The sequence below is a fragment of the Trichoderma camerunense genome (genome assembly GCF_050948025.1).
Source record: "Trichoderma camerunense strain CBS 138272 chromosome Unknown V8C40scaffold_1, whole genome shotgun sequence".
Taxonomy (NCBI): domain Eukaryota; kingdom Fungi; phylum Ascomycota; class Sordariomycetes; order Hypocreales; family Hypocreaceae; genus Trichoderma; species Trichoderma camerunense.
In genome coordinates, this window is record NW_028145369.1 from 252,940 (window position 1) to 277,740 (window position 24,801).

The 24,801-nt window shown below is 50.5% G+C and overlaps 10 protein-coding genes across 10 annotated transcripts; 7 read left to right on the forward strand and 3 right to left on the reverse strand.

Annotated features, from left to right (window-relative positions):
* The first annotated feature begins 81 nt into the window (after window positions 1-81).
* V8C40DRAFT_228856 (Zn(II)2Cys6 transcription factor) lies at window positions 82-2,985 on the forward strand. The gene is made up of 4 exons (XM_083212360.1): window positions 82-1,460; window positions 1,524-1,825; window positions 1,892-2,100; window positions 2,159-2,985. The coding sequence occupies exons 1-4, from the start codon at window positions 475-477 to the stop codon at window positions 2,726-2,728; spliced, it is 2,067 nt and encodes a 688-aa protein (XP_083078648.1). The 5' UTR covers window positions 82-474; the 3' UTR covers window positions 2,729-2,985.
* A 271-nt stretch (window positions 2,986-3,256) lies between these two features.
* Window positions 3,257-4,608, forward strand: V8C40DRAFT_228858 (uncharacterized protein). The gene is made up of 2 exons (XM_083212361.1): window positions 3,257-4,258; window positions 4,327-4,608. Exons 1-2 carry the CDS (start codon window positions 3,726-3,728, stop codon window positions 4,526-4,528), a joined length of 735 nt encoding a protein of 244 aa, XP_083078649.1. The 5' UTR covers window positions 3,257-3,725; the 3' UTR covers window positions 4,529-4,608.
* V8C40DRAFT_228859 (uncharacterized protein) lies at window positions 4,468-5,482 on the reverse strand. Its single transcript, XM_083212362.1, has one exon. The coding sequence runs from the start codon at window positions 5,453-5,455 to the stop codon at window positions 4,616-4,618; it is 840 nt and encodes a 279-aa protein (XP_083078650.1). The 5' UTR covers window positions 5,456-5,482; the 3' UTR covers window positions 4,468-4,615.
* Window positions 5,483-6,137: 655 nt separating this feature from the next.
* On the reverse strand, window positions 6,138-9,174 carry V8C40DRAFT_228860 (glycoside hydrolase superfamily). The gene has a single exon (XM_083212363.1). It carries the CDS (start codon window positions 8,906-8,908, stop codon window positions 6,347-6,349), a length of 2,562 nt encoding a protein of 853 aa, XP_083078651.1. The 5' UTR covers window positions 8,909-9,174; the 3' UTR covers window positions 6,138-6,346.
* Window positions 9,175-9,303: 129 nt separating this feature from the next.
* Window positions 9,304-11,282, reverse strand: V8C40DRAFT_228862 (P-loop containing nucleoside triphosphate hydrolase protein). The gene is made up of 4 exons (XM_083212364.1): window positions 11,022-11,282; window positions 10,882-10,946; window positions 10,681-10,810; window positions 9,304-10,607 (listed from the first exon to the last, which is right to left on the reverse strand). Exons 1-4 carry the CDS (start codon window positions 11,085-11,087, stop codon window positions 9,858-9,860), a joined length of 1,011 nt encoding a protein of 336 aa, XP_083078652.1. The 5' UTR covers window positions 11,088-11,282; the 3' UTR covers window positions 9,304-9,857.
* A 223-nt stretch (window positions 11,283-11,505) lies between these two features.
* Window positions 11,506-12,968, forward strand: V8C40DRAFT_228864 (NAD(P)-binding protein). Its single transcript, XM_083212365.1, has 3 exons — window positions 11,506-12,219; window positions 12,280-12,690; window positions 12,747-12,968. The coding sequence occupies exons 1-3, from the start codon at window positions 11,923-11,925 to the stop codon at window positions 12,825-12,827; spliced, it is 789 nt and encodes a 262-aa protein (XP_083078653.1). The 5' UTR covers window positions 11,506-11,922; the 3' UTR covers window positions 12,828-12,968.
* Window positions 12,969-13,085: 117 nt separating this feature from the next.
* On the forward strand, window positions 13,086-14,035 carry V8C40DRAFT_228868 (uncharacterized protein). The gene has a single exon (XM_083212366.1). The coding sequence runs from the start codon at window positions 13,435-13,437 to the stop codon at window positions 13,966-13,968; it is 534 nt and encodes a 177-aa protein (XP_083078654.1). The 5' UTR covers window positions 13,086-13,434; the 3' UTR covers window positions 13,969-14,035.
* A 245-nt stretch (window positions 14,036-14,280) lies between these two features.
* On the forward strand, window positions 14,281-15,672 carry V8C40DRAFT_228872 (D-isomer specific 2-hydroxyacid dehydrogenase; the record flags this gene model as incomplete). Its single annotated transcript, XM_083212367.1, has 2 exons — window positions 14,281-14,473; window positions 14,685-15,672. 2 exons carry the CDS (start codon window positions 14,281-14,283, stop codon window positions 15,425-15,427), a joined length of 936 nt encoding a protein of 311 aa, XP_083078655.1. The 3' UTR covers window positions 15,428-15,672.
* A 2,505-nt stretch (window positions 15,673-18,177) lies between these two features.
* On the forward strand, window positions 18,178-19,437 carry V8C40DRAFT_228880 (uncharacterized protein). The gene is made up of 5 exons (XM_083212368.1): window positions 18,178-18,612; window positions 18,698-18,730; window positions 18,783-19,023; window positions 19,092-19,167; window positions 19,243-19,437. Exons 1-5 carry the CDS (start codon window positions 18,233-18,235, stop codon window positions 19,362-19,364), a joined length of 852 nt encoding a protein of 283 aa, XP_083078656.1. The 5' UTR covers window positions 18,178-18,232; the 3' UTR covers window positions 19,365-19,437.
* Window positions 19,438-20,406: 969 nt separating this feature from the next.
* V8C40DRAFT_279021 (transcription factor domain-containing protein) lies at window positions 20,407-23,711 on the forward strand. Its single transcript, XM_083221150.1, has 8 exons — window positions 20,407-20,915; window positions 21,028-21,098; window positions 21,172-21,565; window positions 21,634-21,715; window positions 21,782-22,258; window positions 22,314-22,632; window positions 22,690-23,003; window positions 23,093-23,711. Exons 1-8 carry the CDS (start codon window positions 20,853-20,855, stop codon window positions 23,410-23,412), a joined length of 2,040 nt encoding a protein of 679 aa, XP_083078657.1. The 5' UTR covers window positions 20,407-20,852; the 3' UTR covers window positions 23,413-23,711.
* Window positions 23,712-24,801: the final 1,090 nt, after the last annotated feature.

A 24,801-nucleotide genomic window follows, 5' to 3' on the forward strand; every position in this document is an offset into this window, starting at 1 on the left:
CGCTCTATTTCCGACGCCCTTTTACACCGTGTGGCAAACGAGACTATCGATAACACTCTGGAGCCGCAACGACTCATAGTATATCAACCAGCTAATTCCGCGTTCCGCCCCTTCAAGTCATTCGCAGATGCAATTGTCGATCCTACACCGTCTCATTGGTGATTTCACGTCTGCAGTTGGGCGTGTGGGTTCACTGGCAAGCTGCTCAAAGCTCGATGCTCAATCGATAATCTCAGGCTGACAAATACAGCTCTCTCTCTCGATTGCTCCCCCCAGACATACAAAGATTCATTGAATAGTATTACTGCCTGTTGTTCTGTTATTCCGCTGCTCAACTCCAGCAGAGGAGAAGCATCTCACGCCTTGCGAGCTGCATTCCCGGAAATCCCGCTTATCTCCAGTTTCCCCGTTCAACCCGGCGTTTGTCTCCCACTTTCTGTTTAGTCGTTCCTATCGTGAAACTCCGGCGCTCAGATGACCAACATCGGCAAGGCCTGCGAGGCGTGCCGGGTCCGGAAAACGAGATGTGACGGCAAGGAGCCGTGTGCCCGATGTCTCAACCGGAGCGTGTCGTGCGTCTATCGGGTCCGGACCAGGAACCGGCCTCGCAAGTCTCAGACGCCGGCAGCCGGTGCAGTCTCCTCGTCCGGGGCTAGTAATACGGACGAGGCTCCGGCTCCGATCAATGTGGCTCCGGAGAGTCGGGACAAGCCAAAGGACGACAACAGCTGGGGCTTCCATGTCCACAGCGTGGCAGCCATCACTACTTCGCCGTCGTCCATCATCCAGCTACACTATGGGCCCTCGTCCAACTTCTCTATGCTTCACTCCATCTACAGACTCATCACGGGTATCCAGACTCCACTGACACGGCGAGAAGAGGTGGCCCAGGTCGGTCCTGGACTCGATCTGTTCCAGAACCGACAGCTCTTCTTTGGTGATCTAGCTGATGGCAAGTCATGTACGATGGCCAACGACTACTCCGCCATGTTCCTGGATAGGGAGCTGTGCAACCGTGTGCTGGAGCGGTACTTGGCAACGTTCTGGCATTTGCTGCCTATCCTGACCAAGGAAGACTTCCGTCGCCGTGCGGAGCTTCTGTACTCTTCGCCGGGGCTCTTCTCTTTCGACTCTCCCGATGTCGTCGTCGTGATGTTGGCAATGGCCATTGGCGCATCTATCCTCGAAGAAGAAGCTTTGGCGCAGTTCTTATTTCAGCGGGCATCACAGGGAGCTGACAAGCTAGACGAACTGGTCAACATCCAGGCAATTCACATTCCTTTGTTGCAGGCCCAATTCCAGCTTGAGAGGTCACGGCCTCACTCTGCGTTTTTGTACGTTGGCGTGGCGTCAAGGAAAGCTGTTGCAGCTGGTCTACATAGGGGGATCAGCATTCGAGGGCAGATGCGAGATTGCTTGCAGCGCAGATTGACGTTTTGGAGTCTCTTCATCATGGAAACGTATGTCATACTGCCTTGTTTGCCTTTACTTATCCACTGCATTCACTAACGTCCATCCTACAGCTGGGTTTGCTTCTGTCTCGGACGCCCGACCTCCATATCAGACCCGGGCTGCGGAGTCCCCGTGCCGGCGGAGGAGAAATTCATCCTGGCGCTTGTTCGGCTGGCGAGACTCGTCTCAAAGTGTGCGGCACGCATATATAACCAGCATCATGAGTCGCTATTACACATGTGGAACGCGGCAACAGAGCTTCGCCACGAGCTGCAGGCGTATGCGGAGGAGCAGCTGTTCGATGTTCACCTCGACATTCAGGGAGAGCCAGGGACAGGAGAATGCGGATTCTGCAAGACGATTATCGCCTCAAGTACGTCAAGAAACCTCAATTCGTCTCTACAGTTGTCATCAAAAACTAACGAGAGTTTGTCTTTAGTGTATCACCATGTTCAGTTGTTAATGTTTCGCCCATTCCTTGTCCTCAGGGGCAAGCTTAGGACTCCTGCGCCGCAGGTTGGAGCTGAGTCATGCGACAAGCTCAGGGAGCTTACATGGCTTGACACTGCGTGCGAGTATTGCGTTGAGCCAGCCCGCCAGATCATCAAGTACATCAACAAGTCGTGCGAGATCAACCACCTCTGCAAGGTACGCCTGAAAGCATTCCACGTCCTAAGATAATAATGAGCTAACTCCATCCTTCCAGGAGGTGAAATACTTCTCCTTCTTCCTCGAGGGTGCTTGCTACGTCCTAGGCTTCGACATGCTCCAGGACAAGAGCAAAGTAGAAACTCACTTGCCGTGGCTACACGTTGCTCTCGACTGTCTCTCCAGCATGACACCCACCAACGAGGCATCTCCATCGCAAACCCAGATCCTCATCAAGGCCATCAACCGCATCATCTGCACCGTCGTCCCATCTTCCAACCCCTGCCGCGGAGTCGAGAGCCTCTGCGGAACCCCCCAATGCGCAGCTGCCGAGGCCGGCCTCCCGATGCACCCCAACAATCTGATGACGCCCTCCGACACTTCCGGCTCCGCGTACCCGCCGTCCGTGCCGTCCATGTCTTTGACTTACTACGCTCCGAACAGCGGGCGGTCGTCTGCCGTGCCGTTTCAGCAGGCCGAGGGCCAGACGGCCGCGATGAGCATCCCGGGGGCTCAGGATCCGGATTTCGATTGGAGGATGTTTGACGTGGAGACGCTCATGTCGATTGATCCGTTTGAGTTTATCTTGAATGCGAAGATGAATGAAGATGGGCAGACAGTATCATAAAAAAGGTTCTAGCCTCTTCTCTTCTTTGCTCTCTTTTTATTTTCTTCAAGTTACTTTTTGCTGCATGTACTTTTATCAGATTGGATGTCGATGCACGTGTACGCTACTCACATGGGATATCAAGGGGAAAAGAGATACGGCGTTTTGGTATAATGGGACATTGGTAGTATTGATTTAGCAATTATCTTGGCTATATACACGATGACAAGTCGTCAATCATTTGCAGATAGGAATTTATAACCCCTTGAGCATTCAGCTCATCTTGTCAATATCTCATTGAACATACCTGCTATGCCAACTCGTCTCTACAAGCATCTTATTCGCAACAGTCTTTATATCGATAAAGCCCCATTCCCTCAAGAAGAAGAACCCCAGTAAATATTGTAGTCAAAACCACTCAGATGCCTGCAAACTCATCACGCCACCTCGCGCCTAGGCAAGAAAACGCGAGCCAAGGCGGAAATACGGAATTATGCGCATTACCTAAAGCTCATTATATCAGCCCCGCTCCCAATTCAAACGCCTTCAATTCGCTCGATCCATCGCGCGCGCTTCTTACAGACCAAGATTGCGGAAAGCTGACCCCAAAGTCATGAATTGTCAGCCTTATAATGGTGTATCCTACTGGTTTGAAGGTAGTAGCCTGGCTTTGAAATCACAAGGCTACGAAATCAGCCTCGTTTATGGCGTAACTTGGTGGCCCCAAAGGAGTAATTATATGGATCTGGAGGCAGATAGTTGCCCTTGCTTAGGTACAAGCGATCCTTTGATGCAAGGCGTTTGGAATCGACAAAGATGGGCTTACAAATTGTATTGAGTGGGATGCTTTGATGAAACTGTAGAGTTGGATTGATATCGGAAGGAATGTGGGTGAGTTTGTATAAGACAGTGGTGATGCTCAGACAAAGAGAAGAACCATCAACATACAACAACAACAACACAACATTACAACTATTACTAAACACTAGCTTTCACAACACCATCACAACTTAAAACAATGGCTTCCAAAGGCATCGCTCTCATCCTCGGCGCCGGCTCCAACGTCGGCCAAGCCCTCTCCTCCACCTTCTCCCAAGCCGGCTACAAAGTCGCCCTCGTCTCCCGCTCCGCCAAGCAATCCTCCTCCGCCACCCAAGTCTCCATCGCCGCCGACCTCACAAACCCAGACTCCATCCCGCCCATCTTCGACTCCGTCCGCAAGTCCCTCGGCGCAGACCCAAACATCGTCATCTACAACGCCGCGGCCCTCACCCCCCCTAGCGATGCCGCGAACCTCTTCTCTATTGACATTGCAAAGTTTGAGAGCGATTTGAGGCTCAATAGCACTTCGGCGTATGTGGCTGCTAGGGAGGCTGTTGCCGGCTTTGAGAAGCTCGACAAGTCGCTGTCAAAGGTGTTTATTTACACTGGCAACTGGCTGAACGCCGTTACCATGCCCAACCCGGTCTACGTGACTCTGGGTAGCGGCAAGAGTGCAGCGGCTTCATGGATTGGTGCTGCGAGTGTGTATTATAAGGAGAAGGGATACGGGTGAGTTTTTCCATATCCAAACCGCCTCGTTGTATCAAATCCAGACAAACTAACATGTTTTCGTGAAGCTTCTACTTCGCTGATGAGCGTACCCCTGAAGGAAAGGCCATTGGCGGTGCCATTTCTGGTCCTGCACATGCAGAGGTCTATCTCCAACTGGCCGATGGCAAGGTTGATGCACCCTGGCACACCACTTTTGTCGCCGGCAAGGGCATTGTCGACTTTCCCGAGACTCGCAAGGCCTACATCGACAACTACGTTGACAAATAAACTGTCCTTGATATGAGTTGTTTTTATAAAAGCCTATAACTATTGTAAATTGAAATCATAGCGAAATACTATTCTTTGAGAAACATCTCACGGAGCAATAATAACAGACTGCCCCGGTCCTGCATTCTCCTTCGCAGCCGTAAACGCCTCATCCCACTGCTCAAGCCCAAACTTGCCCTCAATCCGAGCCCCAACCTTCTTCCCCAGGCCCATGATGCCCTTCTCCACCATCTTGATCAGCATCCTGACATCCTTCCGCTCGTACATGAACTTGCCGTGCAGCTTCAGGTCGTTGAACATGATGGCGCCGTACGGGATGGAAATGTTGCCCGCGATGCCGCCCATCAGACTTACACGGCCGGAATGCGCCAGGGACAGGATCCCGCTCATGATGTGCGTCGACTCTGCGGCCACGGGAGGCGAGATGTCGAAGAAGACGTCGATTGGGCCGTGCTTTTTGATGGCTTCCGTGTCGGCTCCCACGGATCCTGTGATTTGCACCGTCTTGACTTTGTCGCTCGTCGCCGCAAGTTGCTCCAGGACTTGCGCATTTCTCCCCATGGCGACTACTTTGGCTCCCAGAGCGAGAGCAAGGCTCACTGCCGCAGTGCCATAAGGCCCCGTCGCAGGACCAATGAGAATAGTTTCTCCAACCTTGAGATCAATATCCCTGAATCCTCCAAAGGGCACCAGAAGCCGGTGTATATAGCCCAAATCATCAACCGTATATCCCAAACCACCACTTGCAGGATCTCCCAACAAGCGAGCCTCATCCAAAGGATAGCAGTTCTCAAGAGGAATCTTTGCATACTCCGCATAAGTCGAATCCCTCCACTCATCAGTAGCAAGCTTGACAGTCTTGCTGGAGAACCCATTGTGAATGCCCAGCAGGTAACTCGCCGAGGTATCGTCTCGAGCACGCATCATGATGTCCACGAGAACCAGCTGCCCAGGGGTAAAAGTGCTGCAGTCCGATCCCACGGCAGCGATTCTTCCCACTGCGCTGCCACCGGGGATGTAAGGCTTGGGATAAGGGTAAGGACGAGTGCCGTCGACGATGTCGCGGCCGTAGGAGAGGACATTGGCGGTGAGGACTCGGACGACGACGTTGCCTGGAGTGACTTGGGGTGTAGGGCGCTGCTCGACTTTTAAGGGGGTATCGAGAGAATGCAGAACAATAGCTCGATGAGTGGAAGGAAGAGAAGTCTCGGAAGCCATTGTTGGAAGTATAAAAGAATGGTCTGTGTAAGTTGATTCTATGTATTGCTTGTATCCGTGTAAGTGGAAGGGCTGTAATCTCAATGGATGGCGATGATGATCTCTCGATGAAAATCATTTTGCCCAGCCATCTCCAGAGCCTTTTATATTCTTGACATCTTCACCTCAATATCTCATCCATCTCATACTCTGTTATAACCATCTCGTCCAGATTCATATGAGACGGCCGGACTTTGCTAAACCCAGCCTAATTCCGGCATCGTGCAGAGGCGTCCATAGTCTCACTTTAGCCCCGCGGGATTCTGGATCTCGCTTCTACAGATTTTAATCCCCGGCCAGCCTCATTGTCGGTAGATCCATGTCCAGCTTTCCCATTTACGGAAAAGTGTTTAGTGATTCGTCGCTCTATCTGCCATGAGTCTAAAATAGTCATAACTGCGCGAGCCACTTATAACCATTCATGACGGCGTGGAGACAGCAGAAAAGTCCGACAAAGTGCGGTTCATCCATTAAATCGCGGCGATAATCATATTTCGTTACGGTGCTCGACAAAACATGTACATTCATTAGGCTATAGTGCGAACAACTAGGAGAAATAGTCTAGCTGCGCATCCCTAGATACCTCGTCGAAATCACCGTGCTCTTAGAAGCGCCTGTCACACGCACCGTAACCTCCTCCCCTGGAACAAGGTCAATCAGGTTGTCGTCAAACTTGACGGCTTCATCCTCGCTTTCTAAAGCGACACCCTTGACTGGCTTGTCTGAACTCAGTGTGATCAAGCTGCCGTCTTCGGAGAGCTTCGCCTGCAAGCTCTCAGGCTGTTGTAAGCGCACATGCTTCAGCGGCTGCGGCCAGTCGACATATCGAGCAAGCAATTTGCCATCCTGATACACGTATGCTGCAACAACAGTGCGACCCTCTAGACCGGCATTAGGAGTCTTGACTGGAACATCTATGACCGTCAACTCAGTGGCCTGGTTGCCAGGCAGCTGTTGTGACGATGCAATAGTCTCATTGTATACCTGCTCAGCCGTCTCCGCATCCCATGCCTTGACAACGCAGTCAATCTTGACGTCTTCGAGCGTAAAGTTGGAAGCCCAAATCTCAAGCTTGGTTTTGACGTCAATGTCGACTCTCGTGTACTTGTTCTTGGGATGGCGATGCTCAACTCGCTTAATACCCACCGTGAAAGGATTAAGCTCCCTCTTCACAGTGTAGTAGGCAAGCTTCGGTCGCAGGTAGTAATCAACGATGGCCCACGAAGTTACGGGCCAACAGTCATTTAGCTGCCACAAGAGAGCTCCGCTAGTGTACTCGCGTCCGGGACCTTTCCACTCACGACGCCAGAGTCGGAATGCAGATGACAAGCACTCGGCCTGAACCAATTGGGTAGCATAGACATACTGTTCCAGTGGGCTTGTTGTAAATGTAATGTTCTCTGCGAGGTAAAGGGCAATACGGCGCTCATGGCCATCTGCCTTGTTGTGGAAATCCACAATATCCGACTGTGGGTGTCGTTCGGTGTCGTCTTTACCCTTGGGCAAGAGAGCATCAATAGTTCGAATAGATGGGAAAGCCTCCATGCCAAACTCAGAGACAAACCTTCCTCCCAGCTTGTCGAAGTCTTGGTATCTTGCTTGGGTGCCATGCCACACGTTCCATTGATGAATGTCTCCTACAGTTGGATCCGACGATGTCTTGCCACCCCAAGGACTTCCATAGTGGTAGAACGTCTCTGGTACCAAGTCCTTGCACACTTCTGAGAGGAGATGCTCGTAGATGTAGCGGGCCGGGAAATCTGACTTGAGCCAGCTTTGAGGATCCTTGTCTTCAACCTGGTAGGTGAGTCCCTCACTCTCCTGGAACTGGTAATCTTCGTTATTGCCAGCGTAAATGACAATACTAGGGTGATGTCGCATGATCTTGACATTCTCCCTAGCTTCCCTTTCGATGGATTGCAGCATCTCCGGGTTAGTGGGATAGTTTCCGCAGGCAAACAGAAAGTCAACCCAGACCAGGATACCTTGTTCGTCACAAGCATCAAGCAGATGCTCATCCTCGTAAATACCACCGCCCCAGATACGAATCATGGACTGGTTGCCTTCGACCATGAGCTTGATCCAGTTCTGGTACTTTTCTTTGGTGATTCGGGGGGTGAAGTTGTCAGCCGGAATCCAGCAGCTGCCTCCGCAGAATATCGGAGTGTTGTTCACTTTGAAAAAGAAGGATGTTCCTGGCTGGTCTTTAAGTGGCTCCTGGACCAGTTCCACCTTTCGAAGGCCTATCCTCTTCGATGCAACGTCGACTTCATCATCGCCATCTAGCAGTGTCGCCGTGGCTTTGTACAGCGGCTGCTTTCCATATCTGACGGGATACCACAGCTCTGGGTTGCTAATGTTGAAAGTAGCCTCAGCGACCCCTTCTTTCGTGACATCCACCGTCTCGCTCAGAGCGGTGTCGTTCAGTGAAAGGTCAAACCGCACCTTGGATGCCTTTCCCTCAGTCGCTGCGTGCAGGACAACCTTGGCACTAGCAAGAGAATCATCCACAGTGACGGTTGCATATAAATCAGCCACACGGGATTCGTAGATCTCGAGGTTGATGGGCTTCCAAGGCCCGCACGTCAACAGCGTTGGACCCCAATCCCAACCCCAGTGATACTGCGCTTTCCGAACTCCCAGTCTGGAGTAATCTCCATTCCAGGTACCCCATTTGTGACTAGGAATCTTCTCAACTCTCTCCCATCCTCTCAAATACGCACTATCAAAAGTGATGACGAGTTGGTTGCCCGTCTCCTTGAGAAGCGCAGTGACATCCACCCGCTCAGGGATAAACATGTTGTCAGTTTCGAGAATCTTTTTGTCGTTGAGAAGCACCTCAGCAAAAGTATCCAACCCGTCAAAGGCGAGAATGGCCTTTTCATTGCTGGCTATCTTGGGAGACTTGAACGAGGTGCGATACTGCCAAGCCTTCACCTCTCCCACCCATTGCACATCCAATTCATTTTTTCCAATGAATGGATCGGGAATGAGTTTGTGGTGCAAGAGATCGAGATGGACATTTGTAGGGAACTGAGAAACAGGCAGAAATGAAGCTTCCTCTACATCTGTTCGTCCAAACTGCCAACCCTCATTAATGGGGATGATCGTTCGAGGCGCCATTGCGGGGGAGTTGGGTAGCAAAGTCAGGTGATGATAGTAACTCAAACTCAACTCTGCAACGACGGAAATGCCGTCAAATTTGATAAAAAAAAATTGCTTTGAAGAAGATAATAAAAGAAGAAGAAAAACAGGAAATCCGTTGTAAGTAACAAGAGTCAATCGATACTTTATACTTAGACTCGGGACTTATAGACACTCCATCGCGGAACGTCGCTCTCCGCACCTTGAAGAGGCAAGGTGGGGGTTTTTGGGGTGGTGCAAATGGAAGGATGGACGATTATTCGGAACATGCGAACTGCTGCAGGCAATTAATCACATATTAAGACGCTCCAGGGCTAACAACTGCGCTGTACCCCATCCGGCATAAGATTGCTGCAGAGTGACTCCGATTATGTGTCCAGTGATACCCGATGAGCGTCTCGTATGTACCTACATATACAATAGGTACCTTGCAGATTTGGGCACTGACAATACAATACAATACAATACAAATCAATACGCCATAAGCAGAAGCAAAGTACAGCAACGGCTATATTCGCAAAGAAACCAAGCAATTATTTTCACCTATTCAGTAACGATACTAGACAATATGAAAAGAGCTCAAGGAAAATTTGATAGAGTACAAATAAAAATGAAGAAGCAACAGAAAAAAAAAAGCAAAGGAATAGTCAGGGCCAACTCAAGAGGCTGGCTTCAAAACTTCTATACTGCTCCCCAAACGCCAATATTGCGTGCTGTCATTCGATGTCTCAAAGCTCATTTCTGCATAACAAAATAAAAAAAAACAAAAAACAACAGGGCTGGTTATGCGTATTATCCTTCAACGGTTTCCTCCCATTTTGTCGTGCGCGCATATAGAACTGAACATGGCTGAGCTTATAAAAAGTGAAAAGGAAGGAAGGAAAGAAAACAAACAAGCAAAAAGTGTCGTAAGTCATGGGCGTCTTCATCAACAGCATCCTCGGTTCCTCCGACGGCTGCTCAGCGTAAAGACTTCTTCCCATTCCCGCAGATTCCAGTTCTGGGTTCGGCCTTTTCCTCTTCTACGCCTCCGTGGGCCGCTGAGGCCCTCGTCCAACGTGCCACCGGTGACGGAGCTTTTAATGCTGCCTCCATCGCTGGCCGTATTCCACCCGCCACCGTCTCCGTATTGAATGCCGCTCATCGGGTCGTCAGGGTCGATTTCGCCCAGCTCAATCTTGGTCAAGATCATCCTGGCCAGTCGGTTGAATATCTCATCCACACCTTCGCCGTTAAGCGCACTTGCTTCCGTCACGACGGGAATGCCCACGGTGCTGGCCCACCGGCTCGCCTCCGCAGATGATATCTCACGACCCTCTGGCGCCTCCGTAGCTCTCTGTTGCGTGCCGGCTCCAATGGAACCGGCGTGGTCCTTGTAGGAAGATGAAGCTCCGCCGTTAACGCCTGCCGTCATAGTCGCTACAGAGCCCACGCTGCTGGGAGTTGGAGGAGGCAAGCTTGTATCAATGAGGTTCTCAGAAGCCAAGTCCAACTTGTTTCCCACCAGCATGACGCTCAGATGAGGAGACGCTAGCGCCCGCGCATCGTTAAGAAACGGTTGTAGCCCTCGGAAGGATAAGTGCGATGCGATGTCGTAAACCAAGATTGCACCGGCCGCTCCTCGATAGTACGACCTCGAAACCGATCGAAACCGCTCGGTACCTGCTGTATCCCATAGCTGTCAAGAGAAAAGATTGATTGTATCAGCACATGTTCGGGCCCCTGCAATAGATGACGAGGGGTTGGTATACTTGGAGTTTTATCCGCTTTCGTCTCGCCCCGCTCCCGACTTTGATGATTTTCGTTGCAAACTCGACGCCGATGGTCTGTGACGACAGTACTCGCCATTCGTTCTTGACAAATCGATGAAGCAGACATGACCTGTGTGCAGCGAATCTCGTCGTTAGCTATCGTCAACCTGCAGAAACTGAGGCGTCTGTGGTGCCACTTACTTCCCCGAGCCGCTGGGTCCCAGCAATATAATCTTGGCCAAGTAGTCGTACATGCTTCCGAGTTCCTATCGCATTGTTGTCTCAGTACAGCTCGTCATACCAGCCTCGTCCTGGGCCTCGTCTTGAGCTTCCTTCCTCACCTGTTCGGGGCGGGCTGTTCCAGTGCTGGATTCGCTCGCCCCGGACGACCGCCTGGGTCTCATCATGGGGCGCAAGTCTCGACCGGCGAATGCAAGTTATAAAAGAAGGGCTGGAATGTCGTCGCTGTCCTTGTCGATGATGCAGCGGTAGAGGCCCGAGGGTGCCGGGTGTCGTCAGAGTGAAACACAGAGATAAGAAAAGATATCGTTGCGAGATTCTGGATGTGTGATGTCGCTTCGGGTCACCAAAGTGGCTTGGTATGCAGGGATGGTGTCACTGTGCTTTCAGCGCACGGGCCCTCTGAATGGCTGCACCCGTAGTGCGAAGACGGCGCCAACCCCCACTGAACCTGAGCCTGAACGAACTGAACTGCCCACTGCCTATCGCTGGCCGCAGCCCAATGACTAAGCTACCGCTGGGCATGAATATGAATGGAGTCGAACCCACTCGAGAGCCGTCATGTGGCTCATATACGGTGTACAACATGACTTGTGATTCTTGCAAAGGACAAGTTGGGCTAGAAGAAAAAGTGATGAGATTATAGATTATTGTTTAAGAGCCTCAGGCCAACTTTCTGAATTATGTCCATTGCTGTTATATCTTGGGAAACTCTTAAAGGCATAGCAGCATCAACTGCCCTGATGTGGTATACATGTACTGTAGACTACAATCTGACTCGACGCTGTTAGTGCTGAGGAGCACCTGAAAATGGCAATTCAACTGGGCTGGAGCTTCGAGCCTCGGCACAGCGTATTGGTTTCACAAATACGGCCGCCCTTGATGACTACTAGCAATATGACATATTATTCACAGGTGTAAACATCTCGCATCGCATCTTATTTTCTCTCCTTTATAACGAAACTCCATTGGATTCAATTCACCTACAATTCCATCCCAGCCATGAAGATCCAGGACCGCACCTTCATCATCTCCGGCGGCGCATCCGGCCTCGGCAAGAGCTCCGCCATCGAAATCATCAAAGCTGGCGGCTATGTCTCTGTCCTCGACTTGTCCGATGAAGAAGACGGCAAGCAGTTGGAAAAGGAGCTGGGATCGTCCGCAAAATTCTTCCACTGCAATGTAACTGAGTCTGAGAGCATCGCAAAGGCCGTCCAGGGCACCGTGGACTGGGTGAAGCAGACGGGAAAGCCATTGGGCGGTATCATCCCAGGAGCAGGCATTGGCCTTCCAGCAGCTGTATGGCTTCAATTGCTATTGCTACATACCATAGTCGGCTTTTTACTAACCAAGATGCAGATCCTGAATCGCAAGGGTGAGGCTCTGAACATTGACGACGTCGACTTTGTCCTGAGCGTCAACTTTAGAGGCGTAATCGACCTCGTCCGCCAAGCCGCAGTCCATCTCGCCAAGGTCGAGCCCGAGGGTCCAGACGGAGAGCGCGGCGTCGTCATCTTGGTCAGCAGTTCGAGTGCCTATGACGGCCAGTACGGCCAGGTCGCCTATGCGGCCACCAAGGGCGCCGTCGCATCAATGGCGTTGCCCATGTCTCGCGATCTGGCGAGCTGGGGCATTCGCGTCGTTGCCATCGCCCCCAGCCTGTTCAACACGAATTTGACGGCTGGCATGAGCGATAGGGTTCGGAAAGCCATAGAAGACACGTTTGTGTTTCCGAACCGAGCCGGCAATCCGCCCGACTTTTCCATCTTGGTGAGTGCAGCAGTGGTTGGTTTGTACTTTGCAGTGACTAACGTGCGCCCGCGTAGGTCAAGCACATTATCGAGAATCCCATGTTGAACGGAACCGTCATTCGATTGGATGGAGCGTCGAGACTGAGCAAGCTGTAAATATTTGCGGTCAATATTTGATGTATGGGGTTTTATGATTCTGTCCATCTGAGCCGATAGGATCTCAGTGAAGGTGGTGTAATTATTACATGTACACGTATTCTGTAATATCAAAGCGATATAAACATAATGAAACAAAGCATTTTAATTCATTATGTTCAACAAGTAGTCGTATTCAAATAAGTAGAGGCCGTTACTCTTTATAAAGAGCCCCTCGCATCAACCTACATGCTCGTGTGCTCACATGAGCTCACCCCACCATGATAGCGATTGATTGCGCGCCACACTCACTTGACATTTTCTCGTCAAAACATCTAACCGACTCTACTCTCATCTCAACAATCCACTCTTACCAACTATTGTTCTCAACTACACGTTATAGATAAACTTTGACTTTTCTCAATATGACGCAAATCATCTCCCATTGATAAGCGCTTCGACGCCTTGGCAAATCCATAGCTCCCATGGGCTTCACTCTTCTCACCCTGGACAATCATGCAGCGTGGGGTACTCAGCAAAATTCGCAGACGGAATAAACCAACTCGCTCACGGTATTACGCAAATGACCTTGGATTAAATACCCCTATAAGGAAACACCGCGCATCAGATGGAGGATCTCAAAATCATGACTGGATCGTTAGCAGACGCAGCAAACCCCCAACGCCATGGATACAACTCGCCACATTTCTTCCGATGGCATCTCATTCTTAGCCTCATCTTTCAACACGTCCAAATCTGCGCCATCATAACACCAAAGGAAGCTCACGATAGGATCCTTACCCGCTTACAACAAGAATACTATCCCCTGCGCCAAACCCCGACATTGTGCCGTCTAGGAATCCAGGCTCTAGTCTTGGTCCGATATGTCTGGTTAGCTGCAAAGATGCTCTTCCTAGAGCTATATCTCTTGGACTTAGCCTTCTGGAAAATTCATCGCTATGCTCGGCGGAGGAACATTCTACCTCAATACACAAGGATTTTCTCTCCTGGATTTCATAGACTTGCCGTCTTAGCACCCCTCCCACCCTCCAGGTTTCGCTACTTGATGGCGAGAGTTGTCGCGAGCATTTGGTATTGGTGGGCGAGCTTCCTTAGTGTTCCATTGATAGCGTGGATTGTGTTCAACGCAGCCAAATCATAACACAATATAGGCTGTTTAAAAGTAAACACTGCCCAAACATGTTCTCAAAAATAATTTACACACAGAGTATTTGCCGTGGAAGAAGCCAACTTCTTTTATCAGATGCGGAGAGACAGTACTAGCGTGCGGTCGGGAACTGTACGCGGATATAACGCTTACAAACCGGAAGGGTAAATGCAATGCAAGAGGCTGTATATGCAATGGTTTACTCCACTAACAGATGAAGCGATGTCGCAATCATATTTACAATCTTGCCAATCATTCGATTCTTTCTGATCTCTTAATCAAGGTATCAACTCAATTTTGTTCATCATGGCTGCCAAGCGACTCAAGATTGCTGTCCTAGACGACTACCAGCATGCGTCTGAGAAGCACTTTGCAAAGTTCAAGGATCAACATGAGATTGCTTACTTCCCAGACACTTTGCTGCCATACAACGGTCCAGACACCCCGCAGTCGGTCAAGGATGAATTAGTCAAGAGGCTTGAGCCCTTTAATGTCATAAGTATGTATAGCCTCTAAGTGTTTGATATTGAGCGGCAATGAGACATGGACTAAATATGCCAATAAAGGTACTGTAAGAGAGCGGACGCCGTTCCCCGCAGAGCTGGTGAATCGACTGCCCAATCTGCAGCTTCTCATGACCCAGGCTCGCCGCAACTTGTCATTGGATCTCGATGCATTCAAAGCGCGGGGCATCCCCGTCGCCACGGCAGTTCACGTTCATGCCACTGGGGAGAATGCCGTCGAGAGCACCGTTGAGCATATCGTTACCACCATCCTAGCACTCGCCAGGAACATTGCCGCAGACGACGCTGCAATGAAAGCGGGCCTGTGGCAGACCGGCCTTTGCACTTCCCTGTCCGGAAAGACTCTGGGTATCATCGGTCTTGGCCGTCTGGGCGGTGCCGCAGCTCGGATCCTCCACGTTGGTTTTGGCATGAAGGTCATAGCCTGGAGCCAGAACCTCACTCAGGAGGCTGCCGACGAGCAAGCCAAGCACTTCAACTTGCCAGTCACAACCTCCACCGGAGAAAAGACCTTCAAGGCCGTCAGCCGCGAGGAACTCTTCAGAACTTCTGATGTCGTCAGCCTGAACTATGTGCTCTCGGACCGCACCAGGGGATTCATCACATCCAAAGACTTTGACATGATGAAGCCATCGGCCTTCTTCCACAACACGTCGAGAGGCCCGCTCGTCAACGAACAGGACCTGCTCAACACTCTCAAGGCCGGCAAGATTCGCGGTGCCGCGCTCGATGTCTTTTGGCAGGAGCCTCTTCCTGTGGACAGTGAGTGGAGGAGCTCTGAATGGGGTAAGAATGGTCGGAGCCATTTGTTAGTCACGCCGCATACCGGCTACGTTGAAGAGACGGCCATCAACGGCTTCTATGAGCAGGCGACGAGGGATTTGCAAACCTGGATTGACGGCAAGGAGCTACCCCTGAGGCTTGTATGATATGGTTGTCTTAATCTTGCTCGCAGAACTCATAGTAAATATGTTATGAGGGGATGCAGTCATGCATAAATCCATATGTCCAACAACTATGTCCATCTTTAGGACTGCTCGATATACATTGTGAATCTTTAACTGCAATGGTCACTGTCCAAGACAACACGATGTATTATGACAGTGCTCAAAACAGCAATAATTCCTCGATCCGTTTCCCCCCCCCCCTTTTTATATCATATCGCAGTAATTACTTATACAAGAGTAAAATACAACTTACCCGCTGTTGCCGAAATACATGCTATCGACACGAATGACGTGAGAAATATCCATTGTCAAAATTTCTAGGAAAAATTACCAAATTCGCTCCGGAATGGCACCCTAAGCACCCTTGAGCTAAGTGGACTTGCATGCTCATACGAGTCTACATGTAACCTTGATTGGGACCACACTAGCACAGACACACCCATGGTATATCTAATCGAGTAGACAGACTTGATAGGAGACATCAACTAATGTCACTGCTCAAACTATTGAAGTCTTGTGTAAGCTGTCGGCATGTTGTTGCACCTCGCCGTGTTTCACCCCATTCATCAGTCCAATAAAGTTGGGAGTTTAGCTCGAGGCTTATTATAAGCATAGAGCATTGACCTGCAATCTTGTCCGTTTCACGGGAGAGGCTTTTCCGTCTGATTCAGCACCACCTATCTAGTATTTTCGGCTCAAACCGATAGGCTATGGTGGCTTGGCTGTCACAGATGTCTTACCATCTGCATAGATACATGTAAGCTAGATCTGTGTACCTGGCAGAGTGCATGTATGGTACCATCATGACTCGATAATGTGCGGACTGTATTAACCTAGGAAACCCCTGTTTGTGTCGAATCAGAACCCCAGCCAGTTGCATTTGAGATGTCGAAAATATCCCTCAGTTTCTGTTGAATCGCACCAAATGGCATGTGAAATAGATATACGAGCACAGAAACCATCATGTACCACAAACAGTATGTTACATCCAATGGCAGCATATGATAGCTTGGAGATTGTATAGAGATGCGTCGGTGAATAAAAGCATCCCCCCAACAAACCCTAGCCTCCTTTATAAGCGTGCAGGGATTCCCTTTGATCTGTGGATCTCATCGCTTAGAGCCCGCACCAAGGCCTTGTGTTTTGATGTCATCTCGATTTTTTCTCCTCCATTGCGGCCGTCGGCAAGCTCCAAGACACGCATCATGGCCAATCCTGTATTGCCTACTCAGCACCTGGGCGCGGTTTATTTGCAAGCGCTCAGAGGCAATTCCACTGGCCTGCGCAATTCCTTGTCCAGAACATCCGCGACGGACGTCTGGTATCCTATGGCGAGGCCACGAGGTTTAAATAGCTGCATTTGAAAAGCTTCCTTGAACCATTTGGACACCGAAGGCCACGAGGCCGGAGATGGGTTTAGCACATGCCGATATGCAATGCGAATCACAAAATGGAATAGCAGCGTGGGTAAAGAATAAACAACCATGATTCTTGCTTAATGCTTATCGGCAATGTTTCCAAGATAGGCATATCCGTTTTCCCACTTCGGGAGCTAGAGCACACCTGCTTTTCCGCCTTCTTCACCTCTTCTTCTTCTTCTGCTTGTCTTTAGGGCGACAATACGAGATCTAGCAGTTCATTGCAGAAGCATTTCCGGTGTAGTTTGCATCGCTAGAGCCAGAAGCCAAGTATTTAAATGTCCTCAGGATGATCTGATAGGTGGAAAAGCTGGCAATAAATGCGCATTGGTCAGCTGAAGGTTTCGTTGACAGCACGGTTCTAGTGCTAGCGGCCTTGGGATCATCGCTGATCACTTGGCGACTAATTGCGGCCTTGTGAAAAGATCCAAGTCAACGTTGAGGCTATGTTGTTACGGTGTGTACAACGTCTCACAACGCCAAGTCATACCGCTCCATGAGATGCGACTGCACGGGCATTTGCTCGGCATCAAGTGCGCAAAAGGCAGATCAGCCCCCAAGTCATTCATCTGCCGAGGCAGGCAAATACAGTCAAAATGTTCATCGGAATCTCTCTTCTGATCATGGCCGAGAATCCGATGACATTCTAGCGTTACCATGCTCGCATTCTAAATACTACCTGCAGTTTACACATGCACCTTGTATCGGGTCTTTGCAAATCTCAAGACGGACACAAGAAGCATCTCCACGAATGGTTGCAACTCTCCACCTCCCCGCGAGTTTCCACCCATCCTAATTTGGCACTTGGATTGAAGGCGCCCCATTGCTCTAGCCAGGGGCTAAACGTTGCCTGCATGAATGATGTGACGGCCTAATGTGACTCTGTAAGCACTCGACTCAGCGTCAGCCGCGCTTCGCCCTCCCAGACCTGCCAAATTGTATCAACCTCCAAGCGCCAATGGCTAGACCGTCCACAAGGCGTCCTCGGTCGAACAAGCCCAAAAGGGGGTACGGAGTACTCGGCCGAGGAGGCTACGGAGGGGGGTCTGCCCGATTGGTGGTCTGCCGATTAGTGAATTGGCGACATCCGTTGTTGAATGGAATAGGCAGGTCGACGCAGAGCATACTACAGAGAACACGGGTTGGCCTGCTACTGATGGCTCCATCACAAGCCTTTTTGCTGATCGCAATGGAGCGCGCAAGGACCACGGGAGGACGCAAGGGATGTACGTAAATGGGGACATAGGTTATAGTATATAATAGAGCTGCCATCCCTCCTATTGTCTCGCCCTTTTTCTCGTCTCGCCACCCTCCAGCCTCAAACCCTTCACCAGATATCCCCCTAGTATCTGTTGCCCAGTGAATCAAGATGAAGACCGCCATCAAGACCCTTCTCGCCGGAACCGGCCTGGCCTCCCTGGCCTCCGCCGTCACTCCCGTCTCCGATTCCGACATGAACAACCTGCTCAATGCCGGAGGTGTCGAACTTGCCATGAGGGCCCAGCCCATGTGGTTCTTCGGCCAGGCCATGAACCAGCCTCCTTGCATTCCCACCTTTGCCACCACCCCCAGCGGTGGACAGACTCCCTCTGCTCCCCTTTGCGACTATCCAAACGTTGGCTGCAGCTGCCGTACCCCCGGCGTTGGCATCACGAACCCTTCGCCTTCATTCCCTACCTACTACTCCTACCAGAAGTGCACCGACACCACCATCCGAATTCAGTACTCCCTGTTCTACGAGAAGGATGGGTAAGTTTTAGACTTCTCCGAAGCTTTCGAAGCTGAGTCTGGCATCGTCTATGGGAGTTCATGATACTGACCAAGCCCGTTTTAGTACCAACCCCGAGGGCATTTTGGGCCACCCTTAGTGAGTACTCTCCAACTTCTATTTGACAATGTTCATCACTAACACCATCCAGCGACTGGGAGCGTGTCATTGTTGAGTGGGCCAAGGGTTCAGACTCAAACTGGACCCCCAGCAAACTCCTCCTGTCCCAGCACTCTGGCTATGGCACCTTCAACTGGAGCGATATCCAGAACACCTTCAACACTGCCGATGGCACCCTTCAGCGTGGTGGTGACAACGGCCGCCAGAACCTTGATCACCCCAAGGTCTACATTGCTTGGAGCAAGCACGCCAACTACGATGACCGCAACACTGTAAGTTGAAAAACAGAGCTTGTGTAACTATAATCTTTGACTCCTTTTTCTGACTGTTTGACACGCAGGGCTGGAACGACCCTCTGTCCCAGCTGGACGACAACGCCTTCCGAAGCCAGGACTGGTGGTACTTCCCCGTCGCCAGTAAGTATCGCACACCCAGAATCTTGAAACAAGCAAGATTATTCTATTTTATTACGGATTGCTAATGATTCGTAGCCGACTACCTCCGTGCCGACGGCTCAACTGCTCTGGGCCAGCAGCTCGGCAGCCTCAACTGGGGTGATGCTTCCTCCAACCCTCTTTCCGTCCACAACAGCCTCTGCTCTCAGGGAAGTTAGAGGCAAAAAGATATAATACCATAATGTATATAAAATTAACGGCCTGAAAATGAAAAGTGAAATTGATGACGACCAAAAGATTGAGTTAGCTTTGCCTCTGTGCCTTTTTGTGATGTATAGCATAGCATGTGATTTGGGGGCCGAAGGATCCGTGTCTTAGCCAATAGTGTCAGCCGATCATTCCATTCCAGGTCATTGCACCCTTTCTGCGTGCATGGCAATTGGTCACTCGCTTAAGCCGTCTGCCATCTTTAGCTTGCATGCTTGAGACCAGTAGCTTTGCCATCTGCTATCTAAGACATGAATGATACAATCAGCCTTATAACCCGTCACATTACAACCAACGGCATTGACAGCCCCACAGTCCGGCCCGGCCCGGCACCCCAGGTACCAACATACCTGTACCAACAATACACGGACAATTGATACAAAGGTTAATAAATGAAGAAGCCTCAATCTAACATGCAATCAAAAGAACGGACGGCTGCCGTGAACAATAGACAATATTAATCTGGAGTTGGAGCTGCCAGCTCGATGAGCTACCCTGCATAACTATTGCGTTTACTGATGACGTTATACAAGCCTGAAGTACGAAGTGATCTTACCTACCTCCTAGAGTAGATTCCGAACGGCACCAAAGCCTAATTGATGCATACCAAGGTTGTCTCTATAAAAGTCATTCTCAATTATCGGTTACTGCTACGATACAGAATGTAACTTGATATAAATGTGTATCTGCTCCCGTAAATAAAGAACTCATTCGTATTCGGCATTGACAAAAGATGCTTGTTTTGGCCGTAGCTCTCGGCCAATGCCGACAATGCAGCTACGGAGCGGGTATCCCCGATTACTCATCGCCTCAACTCCGAAAATGGGCGCCATTTTGCTCCGTAACGCTCCGGCTTGTGAAGGCTGGTCGCCGACGTTGGGAGATCCGGCATTTTTCAGGCCCAACCGACAAAAAGCGCAACCTGAACTGCCTCTTATGTACTAACATTGCATGTACCAAAGGAGAGGCGCCCGCCGCCAATTACTAGAGTAGGCCAGTCACTTGGTAGCCCCAGCGTTTTGCCTGCGCGGGTGCGTGTACCGAGTTTTTGAGTTTCGACAGCCAAGCAGTGCTGGCTGAGTCACCTGATCAGCACCAACGATGCTCAATGCCCAGCAAATTTCGCACGGCAATTGTCTCACTGCATCACCACGTACCGGATTCAAGCATCTTGGCGTCTGGATCAGGAACACGCGGCAAGCGGCAATTTCACTAATGCCCAGCTCACCAATCAGACATACAGCTGTGGCTTTTTCATCGTTGGCCATCCCGGCATAGGGAGCGGGGATCAAATTGCATGAGACGCGGGGCAGTGCTTTGAGCTTAGACCTGCGAGCCAAGCACAGACACAGGCACAGGCACAGGGTTCTTTTCTCGCCAGCAATTGTCCAGTCTCTTTTTCCTCAGCCTGCCGGAATTCGAGGTGCCACCAGCCCGCCATGTCGTCGGCAAAGGCCACCAAGAAGAGCGCGTTCTCCTGCGAGCCGTGTCGCAGGCGCAAGGTGAGCTTGAGCTTTGGCTTGCAGCGTTGCCGTCTCTAGCCTCTGCTGCAAGATGCGTGCTGAGACGAGAGATTGGTCCAGTGTCCAGAGCTGACTTTGCTGGTGGCGTTAGGTCAAGTGCGGCGGCGAACAGCCCATGTGTCAACGCTGCGCTGCTCGTAACGATGAATGCGTGTATAAACTGTGTGACTTACCTGAGACTCTTCTCTTACTTCTGGTGGCTCCGTCCCTTGTGGTTGACTGACCCGTTCTGCAGGAACCCGACGCTGTCGTATACGCAAAGACTGGAAGACCGCATTAAGGATCTGGAGGAACAGCTTGCAAAGGCAACGGCAGCAACACCACCGGCGGCGGCCAGCGACAGCAAATCTCCCGCGTCAAGTCACTCAAGCCCTTCGGCTCAGCAAGACCCCCGGCAGCAAATCGACGACAGCATAGCCCGAAGTTTCCGAGGCCTCAAGATAGACGACAAGGGCGGCATCACCTACCATGGAACGACCAGCTTCTTCAACCTCCCCAGTGATCACAGCTCTGCCGCCGTGGCTGTCGACTTACACGCCTCTGCTACCGAAGTCGAAACTCAACGGAGAGAGCGCCTTGTCTCAAACGCATGGCAGCAGCGTGTCTTGGAGGAGCATTCTGGAATTCCCGTACGTGTGATGATATGGTGTGCTCGCTATTTGATAGCATTAGTTCTCATGATTTTTTCTCTTTGCAGGAACCGTTTCAAACACTTCTCAATGTCCACTGGTGCTGGATACAACCCCTCTTCAACTTCATCTACCGACCTGCCTTTACTCGTACGCACCCTTGTAGTTCCTTTTCGTTCTTTCTATTTTTCCCTGTGATATTTACGAGTTTTGTAGGCGATATGCAATCCCTGGGTCCATATTACTCCCATACGCTCCTCAACGCTGTTCTCTCACATTCAATCCGATGGGCAAAAAGCGATCCAAATACAAAGCGCATTCTGGATGAGTCGTACGACGGAGGTGCTGTGTTTGGTAAGCACGCACGCAGCATGCTGTTTGACGAATTGAGCAGGGGTGTTTGCACAATCCCGACTGTCCAAACCCTGTTGCTCTTAAGCGCACAAGAGTGTAGTCTTGGAAACACAACCCAAGCTTGGACATACAGCGGCCTGGCATTCCGATTGATAGACCATTTGGGAATACATGTCGACGGAGAACGGTATCCTGGCTCGGTCCATTTCAGCGACGAAGAAGTGGAAATCCGACATCGAGTCTTTTGGTCGTGCTATTTCTGGGACAAAATCATCAGTCTCTATCTCGGTCGTTCACCATCGTTAAAGCATACTACCGTATCTCCACCTCAGATCATGTGTAAGTCGCTCATGTTGATGTTTGACCGCTGCCTGCTAACCTCTGCTGTTGTTAGTCGATGACTCTGCTGAGAACGAGCTGTGGGTTCCGTTTGGCGCACCTCCACTTCAAACTGCACCTTGGAAGTATCCACCATCCACTGCTCACTCAGCCTCGTGCTTCCTGAGCATGTGTCGGCTATCAGTCATTTTCAACGAGATCTTGATTCACATGTACGACCCACTCATGCAGAATACGGAATCCGAAGTGCAGGAGTGCTTGACTGCCCAGGAGCCGGCTTTGCAGCAGTGGTGGGACGAGTTGGCCCCGTATCTGAAGCTGGAGCCCATGGCCTTGCCCAACCTGGCCCCACCGTCTCATATTGTCACCACAAAGTAAGTCTTGGCTGGTTCCAATCGCCGATTCCGTAGAGGTCGTTAACCGTCGGATAGTTGTCTCTATCATACGTTTAAGATCCTTCTTTACCGTCCGATGCTCACTCGCAGAAAACTGGAAGATGACGTTGCGTCACATAAGCGCTACCTTGTCGAATGTGTAACCTCCGCCACTGCCATCATAGCCATCTTTGATCTCTTTTGCCGAACATTCACGATGAACTACTGTGTACTGTCGCTGGCGTACAGTGTCTACATTGCTTCATCAATATTCTTACTCCAGGTCCAGGCTGCCCCAGATGATGGGCAAGCCCTTGAGCGCCTGAATTACTGTATCGAAGCCTTGAAGCAAGTCAGGACGTTTAGCCCTGGTAAGTCACAGACCTAGGCATACATTTTCCTTCTTCTGCTTCCTTTCTATCCTGGATGTCTGAGTCAAACCTGTTCTGACCCATCTCAGTCATCGGAAGCGCCATAAACCTATTGAACAAGGAGCTTTCAGCGGTCGGTATCTCGTTAGATGTGCAAGACCACTACCAACCACCCCCACCTCCTGCTGCCACCGAATTTCCTCAAGGAAGTCCAGTGTATCAGGCTACCGAGGTGCCCTCTTCGCAACCGCAGGCTGCTCATCCACTATTTCATGTTCCTTCACCTCACAGCTACGGCACCCATACCATGTCCATGGATCCAGGAATCTTTGAGGCAATGTCATCTTTAGAGCCACTCAGCGTCAGAGTCGGTGCTCTTCCCAATACCGATCCGCAAAATCCATTCTAGCCACCTTCATTCGCCAGGTCTACGGGCCTGTCGTCTTATTCTCGCCCTTAGGAGAAACATCTTCAGAAAGTAGTCGAACCGGTTAAAAGAATAAGCTTTCATCGTAGCTCGACATAAAACGAGAGCTAGACCGTGCCACTGTAGACGGCCACGGCTGCTCAGCCCATATCTTAGGGGATAGCTTGGTATGATCTTCGTCATGTGTCCATGGCGTCTATCTCGTACACGGCCTCGTCCGGGGCGTCGGTTCGAACGTCGAGCTGATGTCTTACTACAGGACTGTAGCCGTTAGACAGAACAAAAGAAAAACAATATTCATCACACATTCGCAGCTCTATTGTCCACGTGGCCTAGTTCGAATCACAGCCCCGTCCGTTATCGTGTGCCAGTGGAAGCTTCATATCGCAGGTCGAAGTGCTTCAAAGGGAGGTGAGTGGAAGAGAAATTTAACTTGTGTTCAGTGGCCCTCACCTATATATAGGTATATATCAAAGTCCAGATCGGGGAATGTTTGCGGGGCGGCATCCCTGGCCATCAATCGTTCGGTGACGCTCTGGATGGAGTCCATCTGTCCACAAGAAACAGAGGTAATACTACAATATGGCAGCAGGACGGAAGTTGGCCGAAAGCCTACGGGTAATGGCTTTATTAACCCAATCCCGGCTCTCGGCATCAGTGCGTGAAAAGAGTATATGTTCCGTAATACGTCGGTTGCGGGGTCTCTGAAGGGATGTCTACATATAGTACTGATTACATGCGAGCAATACTCCGCGTTAGGGACTCTGGAAACTGCCGGTACCGCCAGAACGGTGCCATCCACATGGATACAGTGTTTATTTCTACGTTGACAACAGGCGAACATTCTCTCAACTGACGCAGGCTCTATGCTGTCCGGATACTGTGGCCCTTTGCTGCATTGGGCGCATGTTACAACTCCCGACGCCTCTATCTGCATGTTTCAGCCAAAGAGTTTATTCTCTAGGCTAACAATGGAATCATTTGCGCTGGATGGTAGCCTTCACTCCGCTCAGAGTGAGACAAAGGACCCACAGATATGCAGCTATCATCGACAAGAAGATAGAGAGATTCCTCTATGAAAGCATACGACCAATGGTTTTTGACGATGGAAAGCCACCATTGACTGATCACTTCCCTGCTCACGGAAGCGCGGAGGATCGAATGGATGACCATCAATGCTACCTACTAAATCAGCTAGCCGACATTAACCCAAAACGAAACATTTCGCTTTTATTCGTGGAATTATTCATGAATGAAGCCATTCGCGCTGGTAGCAGACGAGGTGTGGCACTCGTATACAGATGAAGATGAAGATGGGCTTTGCAGAAACTTTTTCCTCTCCGCGGTGAGATGACGAATTGGTGAAGAACA